General features: G+C 40.3%; 3 protein-coding genes across 4 annotated transcripts in view; 2 read left to right on the forward strand and 1 right to left on the reverse strand.

Moving 5' to 3' along the window:
* Positions 1-11284, reverse strand: part of osbpl8 (oxysterol binding protein-like 8) — a 99265-nt gene extending 87981 nt beyond the window's left edge. Inside the window, exon 1 of the mRNA XM_026147746.1 lies at positions 10920-11284. The gene's annotated coding sequence lies outside the window, so the exon portion shown is untranslated. The remainder of the gene's footprint in view (positions 1-10919) is intronic.
* The window catches only part of LOC113009462 (serine/threonine-protein kinase pim-2-like), a 512014-nt gene that overhangs the window by 338315 nt on the left and 159023 nt on the right, over positions 1-14676 (forward strand). The window lies entirely within an intron of this gene.
* The window catches only part of zdhhc17 (zDHHC palmitoyltransferase 17), a 33810-nt gene continuing 32974 nt past the window's right edge, over positions 13841-14676 (forward strand). Inside the window, exon 1 of one of the 2 annotated variants that reach the window (XM_026147761.1) lies at positions 13841-13971. In XM_026147761.1, coding sequence (XP_026003546.1) covers positions 13909-13971 — 63 coding nt within the window. In that variant the 5' untranslated portion in view covers positions 13841-13908. The remainder of the gene's footprint in view (positions 13972-14676) is intronic. The other variant, XM_026147762.1, reaches the window with a different exon arrangement.

Raw genomic sequence — 14676 nt, forward strand, 5'->3', positions numbered from 1 at the left:
TGGCCTTCTTTTTTGCCTTGGTATTTTAAAAACACATCATAGCTGCATCACATTTTAAAATAGAAGAATGGAAAAGAAGAAACACCAGAAAATATGAAGTAACAACATGGAATTTAGCTTCCCGGTGGGGTTGTAAGTAAAACATGAAGAACACTGGGAACTAGGGCTGCCACAATTAGTCGACTAGTCACGATTACTTCAACTATCAAAAATTTAATAGTCAACGCGTCGTTTGAAGCTTTGTAAGACCCCAAAAGATGCAGGAATAAGTAGTAGGATTTAAGAGTGTAATAACGGACTGAAACAGAAGATGGCAGCACTGCAGTGCACAAGGATACCAGCTGCCATTAAACCCCGAAGAAGAAGCTGTGTCCCAGAATTCATAGCGCAGCCCTGCTCAGTTTTCAACAATGGCGGCAGCTAGTTAGTTTGAATATTACTCTTATTATTCTTTCTGGGTCACAAAATAAACATTTAACATTTTTTCATGCGAGAATGTAGCTGTGTAAACCTCAAATATCTGCTCAGTTTATCAAGACACCACATATTTTCAAAAGCGCTCCGACGTTTTCGGAGACGTCTGTTACCCACTAGCTCGATAGCGAGCCGGGGGCTAGGCTAACTAGAGCCGTGAGAACACCGGACTCCCGGCAAACCATCGCCGTCTTTCGCTACTCAGGTTAAACATATATAAGTCACTTAGATAACTTAAAAATGTTATTGTTTGGCTTTTTTTTTAGTATTTTATTTGTTCCTGAGTAAATCGGTTTGGCTGAGATTAAAGTTATAGTTTTTACACAGCTGAATAAACATCAAGCAGATTATCAGAAGTGTGAGATGCTCGAGAATGTACTCCAGTGTCCTGTTATATTTTAGATAGTGTAGAATGTTTAGCTTATTTTAGAGTTTAGAAATGTGTTATCATAGAATGTAGAACTATTGTAGAGACATTGATACTGCCCTTAAAGTAATAAAGGCCTCACTGTGTCGTGAACTTAGGAGTAGAGTGTAGGAGGCCTCTCCCCCACTGAGTGGAAATTCCCCAGAGGATGTTTTAGGGTGGGGGTCTCAACATTTGTAACTGGATAACTGGTCTGGAAGGGAGAGGGGTTTTATGACCTCTAGGGAGTTACCTACACCGATCAAAACACACACATCCACACGCACACTCACTCATGTGCACTCACACATACACACAGGTATGCGTACACAGTCACACACGAGCACTCACATAGACACGAGGGAACGAGCACATGTAGGCATTCATGTGCTCGTGCACATAGACATAGTTTGCAGCACACCGTGGGGGGTTTTATGATGGGGTCACCTCTATAAAGCTGGCTGTAACTAACAAAGGGGTGAAGATTTAGAGAGGGACACCGGCCTCGTCTTCCCTTCTAGAAGTGCATGCTTAAATGAAGATGAATAAAGATTTTGTGAAAATGACTACTGAGTCCGGTGCCATCTCTGGATGTTCGAGGAATAAAAAGAACCGGGGTAAAACTGATTTCCCAACAATAGCAAGGAGTTTATTAAACTTCACCGAAACAATTTGCAAATGTCATTTAAATTTAATAAACTATCATCTTGTCTTTATTTTTAGTTAGCACATACCTTAAACACTTAAAGCTGTAAGCTAATGATAGTTACATAAGAGCAGATGCTGCTGGTGCAATAAGCTGTACGCCCAATGGATGCATGATCTGATAAAATCATTTTTCTCTTTGTTAGCCACTACACGTGAAAAATGTTCCAAACATTTTGCCCAAAGAGTATAAGAACAATACACCCATAGCAGTAGCAGAGGTCAATTATATAACACGTTACTGACATATAACACAGATCCCTTCTTACAGCTTTACCAGAGGATCGCTGTCATTCAAGCTGAATGTTAAAAACAGGATTCACAGGTAATCACATGTGCCTCCTGTCAACTGTTTTATCCTGAACTTTTTTTTTTTAAACACAGCTAAAACATTGTCTGTATAATGTCAGGTGTGGTCACTGGTTACACACACCTACAGCTCCACTCCCTGTGCTAAGACGAGCTTTATGCCATTCATGAGTCAACCTATGAGCTCAGACAGGGCATGTTTTTTGGAGGAAGATTTGAAGCACTAACTTGTAGATGCCAAGAAGCTGGTAGTGACAGTTCTGAAGGACATCAAGGTTCCACGGTGATCACAGTCTCACTCACTTTAATAATAATTTAACTAACAATTTTGAAATGACGCTTTATTGTCGAACACGTGGAAGTAGGGCTGGGCGATATGGCTTAAAAAAATTCATATCGCGATATAATTTGAAGCATGTGCGGTAACGATATATATCATGATATATTCTTTTCTTCTGTATAACATATTTTCCACACTAAAAATCCTTTAATTTTCTCAAAATCGACAGTGTGACTTATGTATGAATTCTGGTTGTGCTTACTGACCTCGAACCGATTTCTGCGGAAATCTGTTAAAAAAATGTTTTAGTACAACTTTGGTAAGCCGCACAGCTTGATGGATTGTCAGAGCATTACGGCTGCCGTAGTGAGGAGCTTCGCGGAGTAATCTGGGTCCAAAACTCCGTCATCTTCAGGTCCCAAAGTCAAACGAATACTGAGAGTTAAAAACGGTCCAAATTCTTTCATCTTTAATAAAATCATCAGCGTTGCTGCTTTATCGGGTGTAACAATTAAGTTTTACATCCATGCATCCATGAAAACAGAATTTATTAAATTTAACGGAGTTAGAAGTTAGCAGGAAATTAGCTCGCTAGTTTCCACCTAAACATTTCATACCATGTTCTGACAGAGATTTTTGAAACTAATTCAAACGTACAGCTCTGCTACCACTTCCAACATAAATGAAGACAGAAAACTAAACAGCAGTGGCGTTTGCAGGGTTACTGAAGTTGGGCTAGCTGGTATATAATGATGTGCTACGTGATTGCTAGCGACACAGCTATGTTAGCATAACATTAGCACAGTGAAGCTGGAGGATGAACGCCAACTTTTTTTCCACTCGATAAAAGTTAAGGTGAGGGATTCTGGTGGTCAGGGACAAATGCAGTCGCATAGCAGGATGCTGTACACGGGCCAAACGTCAGTCAGGAGAACAACTGAGATCATTCATCCACAATACGAGGTTAGTTATTAATATACTGCAACAACATGGGAACAGAACAGCTGCGAGAGAATTCAACATTAATGAATCAATGTTATGGAAGTGGAGGAAATGCAGTTTTCGGCTTTCCCCATATTTCAACAGTGCTTCATCTCCTTGCTATGACTGTCGCCCGCCATAATTTGCAGATGATAATTGTTTTAGCCGCTGCGATGCTTTCAACCAAAACAGGCGCAGCTTGATGACATCATCAACATGCGCTATCGCGAAAGAGCGATACAGTCAAAATCTCTATCGTTGGCCAAATTTATATAATTTCTATCGTATATCGTTTATATCACCCACCCCTACATGGAAGTTCCAACTGTACCCTTTTTAATGATGTTTCTCATGTTTTGCAAGAAAAAACTAACTCAATTTAAACTATGCACAAGGCTTCACCCATCACGTGTCTAACAAAACAAGAAGCAAATCTTTATGGTAAATGGCCTGTATTTGTATAGCGCTTAACTAGTCCCTAAGGACCCCAAAGCGCTTTACACAACCAGTCATCCACCCATTCACACACACACATTCACACAAGCGACATTATAGCCACAGCCACTGACAGAGGCGAGGCTGCCGGACACTGGCGCCACCGGGCACTCTGACCCCCACCAGTAGGCAACGGGTGAAGTGTCTTGCCCAAGGACACAACAACTGAGACTGTCCAACCCGGGACTCGAACCGGCAACCTTCCGATTACAAGGCGAACTCCCAACTCTTGAGCCACGATCTCCCCAGCAACACAATCAGGTGGACATTTATGAGGTCTCCCTACTTCCAAAGCTCTGCTCAAAGCCCCAGTGAGGGTGGACACTGAATTTAATTGGCTGGGACACTTAAAAAGATCTCCACAGTCCCGCTCTCTTTTGGTCAAATGACAAATCTGGCTTGGCATTGGACTTGAAGCAAGGCTGATACAAGAAACCACACAGATCTGAATCCTTTCATCACCAGAGACTAGTGCGATATGACCAAAATCCCATATCCCGATATAAGAATTCTATCGTCCTGATAACGATATAAATCACAAAAATGTAACAAGTGTTTCCAGCTGGACGTCGTGTAGCTGAGTCGAGTGTTTTAGCCGATGCATGAAACGATACATTTTTAGACATAAGTTGTAACGGCCGCCGTTTTCTTTGTGAGTATTTATTACACGGCGTGCTGCGGTGAAAAGGCTGTTCTAACGTTTGAGTCTAAGGTTTATTTTTTAGCACCTGACGGCTCTTTTTTGCTTCTCATCCGTAAATAATCTCCTCTTTCACGTGATTCAGTTTATTTTGAAAAGTCTCAACAGGATCTTGAGCTTTATTGTGAAAGGTTTATGTGGAAAACAAGCGGACAGGCGATGGTGTTACCGTCGTTGTTGCTAACGACAACGCACAAAAACAGGCCCTTGTCCGTCCGTAGTGTGGTTATATTAAATATAAGAGAAAGAGAGAACTTTAAGAAATTAATATAGCCACTACAGTGTCCATCAAAACGATGAAAAAATATTGCTGTAAACAGTTTATTTTGCGACACCACGAAACAAACGATAGCGTAAAATGAAACGATAGATGTTTTTATATCGTCATCCGATATATATCGTTATATCGAACAGCCCTACCAGAGACAGCACAAATTAAACAAATTGAAGGTGCGTTTGTTCACTTCTGTTTGATGTCTGAGCCCAATGGCAGTCAGGCAACAATGAAAGGTCCACACAGTTATGTGGTTTCACTGGAATTAAAACAGCTGTTTGTTCATGTTTTTTTTTTTTTATTGGTGAGCCTCAGATAACCTTCTTACAGATGGCAATAAAGGCTGTTGAGCTACACCCTAGGGAGAAGTATGCCAGAATGTAATCTTATTTTTGTACCGCTGATGGATAAATCCACGACAAAAAAATGAGGGCCCACTATCTCACTCTGAGCACATCTGGTATTTGTCAGAGCCAATGCATCGAATCAGCCAAACCGCATCCAGTTGCCCGGACATCCCAGCTGGGGAGATTACTCCGCTCTGATGCACTTATCCTGGCATTTCAATAACTTGAGAATCAAAGCATCATTAGTTAGAGCTCCTAACACTGTTCAAATAGTGATGCAACAATCACATATTTATATTAGACATTCATCCTTTGGTAGCCACAGTGACCTTATTCAATTCTTTTATGAAACTGATCAGGTCAGTAGTTTGTAACATTACAGCTATTTAATTACAAACACCAGTCAAATAGGCCGATGATGAAAAAATTGCCATGGGTGGTGCTTTTCATGACCACATTCTCACTTTTTTAATTTTGCTGGCTAGTTTGCAAAACTGTTGGAAAACTCTTATTGCATTTAAATTTTTTTGTTATTTTGATTTGCATCTTCTGTCTGCCGCACTCTGCATGCTCACACGGTGAAACAACGAGCACAGGAAGAGAGGAGAAACAAAGCACTGAAATGAAATCTAAAGAAAAGTAAGCCTGGGACAAAGTAATATCACTATTAGCTGAATTATTTTGACTTTTGTTTATTTGGGTTTCTTTGCTCACACATAACAGACACTTTTGTCTATCAAATGGTCAGAAATAAGGAAATCTAGATTTCATATACATATTGTGGTTACTTGTGTATTCATTCCCAAAGGAGCTTTCTGAGCTAGAAAAACTGCACAGTCTCTTCCGCACAGTGTGGAACCACGTTTATTAATTCAATACTAGTATCCAATGAGTCTTTGGTACCGGCCAACACCCAAAGCCAAGGTATCTGTATCAGGACTGAAAGTCAGATGAGTGCATCCCTACTTGTTTTCAGGTGAGTCTGTGCCTGTGAGCAGGGGAGGCTGTCGGTGATGTTGTTGCTGTGATTCCCTTTAAAGACAGTAAATATGATTAGAGCCTATAAAAGCATACTTTATTTCCCCAGGCTCTAGGCTTATATCCGGTATCAGCTGAGATAAGCACCACCTGTTCTCGGTCTACGTTACAAACACACATAGCAGCAATTTTTAACTATTTCAATTTCAAAGTTTCAAGCTGTACATTTCACTCATTCATGTGTTCACTGATTTCCTTCCTTATCCGCTTCAGGGTCAGGGGCTTGATGTCTATCCCTGCTATCATAGCATGAGAGGCAGGGTACACCCTGGACAGGTCACCAGTCTGTCACAGGGCATTTGTCTAGAAAATGTTAGCACTGCACAGCAGTATAATTTAGGAGATATGACGGGTGGGAAGCAAACATGCTATGAGTGTCATTATTTAACTGGAAAGCAATATGCTTTTCAGAGAAGTGCTTCAACAGCAAACACTAATAACAACTACAGAATGTTTGTAGCAGATGAAACGTCTGAAAAAAATAATAATTTTAGTGCATCCATAGAGTTGGCAGCTGGCTATTGGTACTACTATTCTGTGGGTGACAATGACAATGTCAGCATCATGTCAAATATACAGCAGAACCACTGACAGTTTCCTCCGTTTCCTATGGAGACTGTAGAAATGAAATAACAATAGGTGACAAAATTATGAGCCTACACTTCACAGCTCCACAGAGAACAGCTGTACAGGCGCCCTGTCCCACAAATAAAGGCTGATTTGCTTAGAATTTTAAGCATAGCTAATTTACCTATGTATTTGAATTGTGTGGAGTAGGGCTGCCACGATTAGTCGACTAGTCACGATTATGTCGACTATTAAAATCGTCGACGACTAATTTAATAGTCGACGCATCGTTTGAAGCTTTGTAAGATCACAAAGGACGCAGGAATGAGTAGTAGGATTTAAGAGTGTAATAACGGACTGAAACAGAAGATGGCAGCACTGCATGTACAAGGATGCCAGCTGCCGTTAAACCCCGAAGAAGAAGAAGCTGTGTCCCAGAATTCATAGCGCAGCCCAGCGCAGTTGTCAACAATGGCGGCAGCTAGTTAGTTTTAACTTTACTCTTATTATTCTTTCTGGGTCACAAAATAAACCTTTAACATATTTTCAGGCGAGAATGTAGCTGTGTAAACCTCAAATATCTGCTCAGTTTATCAGGACACCGCATATTTTCAAAAGCGCTCCGACGTTTTCGGAGACATCTGTTACCCACTAGCTCGTTAGCTAGGCGGGGGCTAGGCTCACTAGAGCCGTGAGAACACCGGACTCCCGGCAAATCGTTTTCAAACCCACCGCCGTCTTTTGCTAGTCAGGTTAAATATATATGAGTCACTTAGATAACTTAAAAATGTTATTGTTTGGCTTTTTTTTTAGTATTTTATTTGTTCCTGAGTAAATCGGTTTGGCTGAGATTAAAGTTATAGTTTTTGCACAGCTAAATAAACTTCAAGCAGACAGCTGATTATCAGAAGTGTGAGATGCTCCAGAATTTACTCCGGTGTCCTGTTATATTTTTGAAAGCAAGGAGTTTATTAAACTTCACCGAAACAATCTGCAAATTTCATTAAAAATTAATAAACTATCATCTTGTCTTTATTTTTAGTTAGCACAGACCTTAAACACTTAAAGCTGTAAGCTAATGATAGTTATATAAGAGCAGATGCTGCTGGTGCAATAAGCTGTACGTCCAATGGATGATGATCTGATTAGTCGACTAATCGCAAAAATAATGGGTGACTAATCGACTATCAAAATAATCGTTTGTGGCAGCCCTAGTGTGGAGCATAAACATACAACCAGATAACCACCTTGGTAAATAATATGCAAAAAAGCCTCTCTCATTGCAGAGCTCAAAATAATTAACCAGCTTCAGTAACACAAGGTGAATGTTTAACTACAGCCCGCATGTATCCAAAAAAAAAAAAAAAAAAAGCTATTAAATTTAAAATTACATCGCCATGGTAACTTATGCCGTAGATGTTTAGGTTCCAGATTAGAGATTAACAGACGTGAAATCACTACTGACCAGTATATTCTCTACAGAACATCTACCCTAAACTAAGCTTATGTTAAAATTGTGAGTTTAGATTTTATCTTTACTTCCAAACCCTTAAACAGCACCGAGTCTGCAGTAAGAGAATCAAAACTAAAACTGTCAGGAACAGGTTATGTTCCCCATTTTTAAAACACCATTTAATGCCTAACCCTTCCAAACTACACTGAAATATTTCAATTTATGTAAGCTTAGCTATAACACTTTTTCCCTTTATGGATGAAACTTTACCTTCATTAGATTTGGAAAGCTGCCCTCTATTTTTTTTTAAGTTAGATGTTAAACAGTTACAATTGCTCAACTCTTAGTATTAACAGTAACTCAGTAAAACATCTCTACTGTGGCTTTAAAACAGCCATATTGACTAATATTAGTCAGTGAAGTCTAATATTAGCAATTACACATGGTTAAAGTCAGGAACATTAAAGCAAAGTTTTTTCTGTAAATGTCATTACTCATTTTTATCCAGCGAAATTTTTTTTTTTTTTTTAACAAAGTTAAATCACTGGGAAAAAAAACACTTTTTATTTAATAAAAAAAACTTGCTTGGGGGCAGATCTGGAGCTTTGAAAATTAAATGTCAAATCAAGATTCAAGCTTAATCTAATGAAAATTCAGGTTGAGTAAATAATGACCCCAAATTAGATGCTTTATAACAAATTTTTATACTCTCACAGATGATGACAGTGTGGACAAAGCTAATAAAATAACTCCCCCCCCCAAATTTTTGAGATAAGTATCATGGTCGGGCATGTGTTCATTTACTCGCTCCGCTGGATTAAAAAAAAAAAAAAAAGGAGATTCTGTTCTTTATCTGCCCGTTGCCATGGTGAGTCGTGGTAGCAGATTCCACTGAAGATCGCTTGCTTTCGCTACTTTACGTACACACTTAACTCAAGGTGAGCAAACTCAAGAGCTGATTGAAATAACTCTGATCAGTCTTCCCAGAACAAGAAAAATCAACCCGGCATTTATTATTAGACTCACAGAGTTTGCTGAACCTGCTTCCTGGTCTCCACCCCAGAACAACATGGGTCAGAATCACACCAGACAAAAAACTACATGCTCTGACTTGAGACCACAAATATACACTGAAATGTAATAAATTAGTCAAATCAAAAATAAATGAAGGCTGCGATAACTGACAGATACACTTTTTAAGTTAAAAAACAAACTGTGAGGTCGACTTATTGCAGGGATGTCAAAGTCATTTTACACCGTGGTACATACAGCCCTACACTTGGCTCTTAAGTTCACCAGACCACTGAACCTATGTGATAAATGTGTAAAATTACAGTCACTTTTGGTAGTTCAATGCCCAAACTGTCCAATAATATCAATAATGTCCTGTAAAAAAATAATCTATATCATAATGGAAAAACAGGAACTTTTTGTCATGTTTATCTATTACTTAATTACTTTGGTGTAGTGTGAATGGTAATGGAGTGGTGTGTGTGTGTGTGTGTGTGTGTGTGTGTGTGTGTGTGTGTGTGTGTGTGTGTGTGTGTGTTGGGGCGAGATGGTCTTTATCAATAGGAAAAGCTGTAAAACTTCTAAAAAATATATGGTTACAAATCTATGTACTTGTTCACAATTTCTAAGGCTGTCCACTGGGCTGGAATCCTTGCCTGGCCGATTCTGGCTTCTAAGCTTCATTTTTGACATGTCTGACTTATTGAGGAAGAAACAACCACTTATTTTTTCACGCACGGAAATACACCTGTGGGAAATCATCTCGGCTTCCTTTTTTCCAGGCACTGCTGACGCTTATATCACCGTACAAACAAACAAAAGTGAAATGAGTTCTCTATTTTTTCCTCTGCATGTCAGCATTAATATCATGCCTGCGCTCTCAAAGTAGAACTAGCATTCAAACTGAAAGCCATATGTGTGCAGGGAACAAGCAGTGCTTCAAAAAAGGTCTGAGTGGAAACTCCTTTTGACTGGCAAATGAGCTGGTTACTCCCGTGACCTTGGACTGCACACCTCAATAAAGGTTTGCCATGGAAAGTGTGGGATTGCCCTTATTTACATGCACACTGGCACAGGACGGAAATATGGAAATATTGCAAATATAAATTTATGAGTGCCAGATGCCAAGTCTGGTCCCAAGATTTAGTTCCCAACATAATTTCACCATCTCACTGCATATTTTGAGTAGCAAGAAAAAAAGGAGTATGGCATAGAAAACACTGTTAAATCGCAGGTGGACACCATGACATGGTAATATCAGATATCAGACACCACGCCAGGATCCACCGGATGCATTGCTTGTCTGACACAGTTAGCAAGAGCTGCTGCTACCCTGTGATTCTCCTGTTTCAGTGCTTGTCTCCTGTCAAGTGAAAGTGGAAACAGAGCTGCAGACATCCAACACTGCAGCGAGATATGACTGAAAGGCAGCATGGGTGGGGGTTAGAAAAGCAACAACATTATCAGCACTAGACCCGCTGAAGTGGCAAAGGCTGGTGTGGTTTATAATCCACAGCTTCTCCCATACATCACCCGGATACAGCGGGCGGCAGGGAATCCAAATTTAGCCAGCCTCATCACTCAGCGCGTTGCCCTGGGGTGCATTCGCGTTGAATTAACTAACACCAACAGGCTAAATGTGGAGTTTTATTTGGGACAGATGCCGGGGGCACAAGTGCAGCGCATGAAGATGCGGGAGCTGCTACGGTCCCTACCTCTAATCCTGATTTATTACACAATAATACGCACAAACCGTCTGTAGTCACGGCTGTCAGTCAACCACAAACACAATTAGCAATTATGCTAGCCGCCTGTAATCAACAGCAGGCAGTGGGGTTAGCTTTCATTTCGGTGTTTTTCTTTGCTTGTTTGAGCTTACCTTGGCTCCACCGGAGGTCTCCTGTTATGCTGTGCCACGAAAGGAAAAGGCTGTCTGTAAATATTTAAAAGCAGTCCTCCGGGGCGTGTGTCGGTCTGCTAACAGTTAGCTTTAGATGTGTTAATGTTTACGGGTGGTACTCGTCTTTGGGCAGCGTCAGCGAGTGATGACTCGCGGTTTCCTCAGCCCGCTGGCTTCACGTAGGTCCAGTTTTAATGTCTGAAATGTTTAAAATCAACTTTGACAATGCTAACACACTTTCTAATATTTATTTACCAGCAGTCCGCGGTCTATTTGTTAGCCACCAGCGTGCCTGCACGATTCTATCAGGACTGTTTTTGTGGTAAATGAAGTAATGTAACCGGAAAATGCACGACTTCCGGACGCTGATTTCAAACTAAAAGGTATTTAAAAATTTTAAGACGTCCGCGTTATGTATTTATGTATTACGTATTTCAGTCAAAATTATCCAAATAAGACAGTTTGGGGTCTCCTATCTGTTTGATTTAATTCATGAAATCTACTTCAGTGTGGGCTTTGCTTCAATTTTTTAACTTTCACATGGCAAATAAAAGTTTATGTCTTGTCTTTATCGTATTTGTCCAGTTTTTCTTTCTAAATCACCTTCTCCTATAATGTTTTATATGTGAATAAAATATAATTTTTTTATAAAACAGTTATAGTTTATTTTCATCAAGAGTTGATCGTTTTACGTTTGCCATGGCTCTCTTTGGGACTTTATTTTGAAGAGCCAACAGCTAATATCCCGTGTACGGGTTGTTACTGGATAACTTGACCCGTCAGCTCGAAAATTCCCCTCTGCTCGGGTAATGTCTGATTTCCCCTTGCAAACGTGTCAAACGTGTAATCGCTTTGGTGCACTTTCAAACAGCTGACAGTTACAGGTGCCTCTGGTAACACTACTTATTGGAATTCGTATATATAACTCATCAGGTTATTATTATATAGTCATGCTTTTTTGCTGAGATTAAATTTGTTAAGGAGACGTGCACATTAATTAATTGTGATCAATTCAAACTTTACCTCTGCCGGGTTTTCGTGAGTCACAACTACCATGAGCACCCCTGTGTGTTTTTGGTCGACCTTATTTTTAATGTAGCTGATCATTTTTCTGCCCCCAGTAATAACTACAATGATTATTGCAGCTGCTGCAATTGAGGAGCCGCAAGTATCCATGCCTGGGTGTGCGGTGACATCTAGTGGTGGTTGGAGTTTTGGGTTCGGTAAAGGTGCACGTGACAGGTAACATCTACAGGCGCAAAGCGGTATGATGGTAGTGTCATCGATGGTTTCACATAAAAATTCGACCATCAATCAGTTTTGTCATCATGGATTTTCCCCTAAACCAAATAGTACTGGACCATTTACAACCCGGAAATTTTTTTATCTCGATTTATTAAGAATTATGTATTCTTAATAAATCACCTTTGCTGGCATGATGCCAGATCTCTCTTGGAAATTAGATTTTTAATCTCGGTGACATTTTTACCAGGATAAGCAAAGGATTCATTAAAAAATGAAATTAATAAATAACTATCTCTCTCTCTTTATACGACTGTTATGTTATAAAAATGCTGAAAACTACAATGCTCATGAGATACTGTGAGTATACCAGCTGGGTGGATATATATACTTAACTCATACAGTTGCTCAGATTTTAGATCTGATTCAAAACTAATAAGATGTTACATTGTTGGTAATATTGTAATGGCAAAAACTGAATTAATCAAACTGCAAATCAAATAAGTGGAACTAGAAAGAGTTTTCTATTTAATTAGCTGAGTCTGCAAAATCAGATTTTGCCCTAGAAGGAAACCCCCAGGTAGTTCCTTGTATTTGAACTCACCTTTCCGGAGGATGGCTTATTTACACTAGTGTGTAATTACAAATGCCAAAAATAAAGACTGTATATCCTAAAACCTGTTTTCAAATTTGAAAAGCTAACTTTCACTTCAATATACACTGCTCAAAAAAATGAAAGTGACACTTTGAAAACAGAGCGCACTGGGCGCCAGCGTTGGACTGCCAGTATCCTATAGCAAACACCAGTCTGACTGCCTGGTGAGCACACAGCCCACTAAAGGTCACTGGGCCTCAGGCCACCCTCACGAAGTCTGTTCCTGATGGTTTGTTCAGAGACATTCACACCAGTGACTTGCTGGAGGTCATTTTGTAGAGGTCACTCTGGGAGTGCTCATCATGTTCCTCCATGCACTGCTCCACTGCTGATCAGAATGAAGGGCAACCAGATGTCCCACATGCTACGGAAATGTCTCCGTCATTTGCAAGCATTACAGAAACCTGGGGATCACAAAGACCTGTGCCAGTTGATGGGTACAGATGACAACAGTTAACAGTAAGTTCAAATGTTACTGTTATGTAAAAAGAAACCACATAAAAGTAAAAGGACTGCAGTGTCACCACTGTTTAACATCCTTCCCCCCTGTTGGGCCACCAGACCAGTACATTAGACATTTTACTGGCTGCTTGTATAATTTTAGTAGCCCACAAAAAAAAATCCAATTTAATAAATTTTTATCCTACTATACAAATATATATTTTACATTGTAAACCTATCTCAGAAAAAATAGTAACTAAAACATACAAAATCAATGTGGCAGTCAATCACGTGCTACTCTGCTGCAGGTACTGCTGCTGGTTTTTCCAGCAACCCTGAAAAAGATGAGAGGATGGATGGATGGAAAACAAACCATCATCCTTACACTTCCCACCCCCAGAACGGGGTACTAACACAAAACCCCCCGAATAATTTTATAGGAAACATAATAAATCACAGTAAATATATTTTTGCTGTACAACTTTAGACATCCTTTCTATTATGTGCTGTGACCTGTACATCACCAGTGTTTCTGACAGATCCTCTCTTCTCTTCCTCCCCTCCTCCTCGACTGTTCCCCCCTGCACTGCCTCCTGTTTCCCACAATGCTCAGCGAGCATCACCACCAAGATGGCCGACGCTATGGAGGAATATGAGAAAGAAGCTGGCTGCGTCCCTATTCTCCATCCTGAGGTATGGTCACTTGGGTTCACGCCTTCGGACGAACACATGAACGCAAAGTAAAGGCGTCACCTCGCCCTGCGTGCCGGTGGCTCTGTGTTTTCCCCTTTCTTTCTTTTTTTGGAAAACCCGATGCCCCCTGCAAAACCACCGGTGGGGGGGTGGCAGCCAGCTAACGATGCTAAAGGTGCTAGCGCTAGCCCCCTCTCGCTGCTGCATAGCCTTTAACGCTGGGCAGATGTTCGTGTCATTGGTAACAAGCCAGGTTGTGTTTTCCCTGGAAGTGATCGTACAGCGAGTAAACAAGCCTGTAGTCTCCGTTTCAGTTCATGTGGGAAGAAGTAAGGTTACTGATTAATCTTGTACGACGTTAGCTTTGTAGCTAAACTGACAGGACTCACGCTAGCTGCTGTGATGTATATGTAGTATAGGTGGGTATGAAGCTGTTGTGTACTGTCGGTTGTTATAATAATAATATTAATATTAATAAAGTGTGAACAGCTAAAAATGGAGATTTAAAAACTGCACTCTGTGCATACAACCAGTTAGCTAACACAGAGGTAACAGTTGTCAGTAATGGTGTTTGTGTAGGAGCGGACCACCCGGGTCACAATGCTTTCTGTCACCTAATATCATTAGACATGGTAAGTTATTACTGGGCTGGTTGTAACTCCCTATATTACCGTAAATACTGTACCTCAGTAGAGATGTGAGGTG

This window comes from Astatotilapia calliptera, chromosome 17, assembly GCF_900246225.1.
Source record: "Astatotilapia calliptera chromosome 17, fAstCal1.2, whole genome shotgun sequence".
Lineage (NCBI taxonomy): Eukaryota > Metazoa > Chordata > Actinopteri > Cichliformes > Cichlidae > Astatotilapia > Astatotilapia calliptera.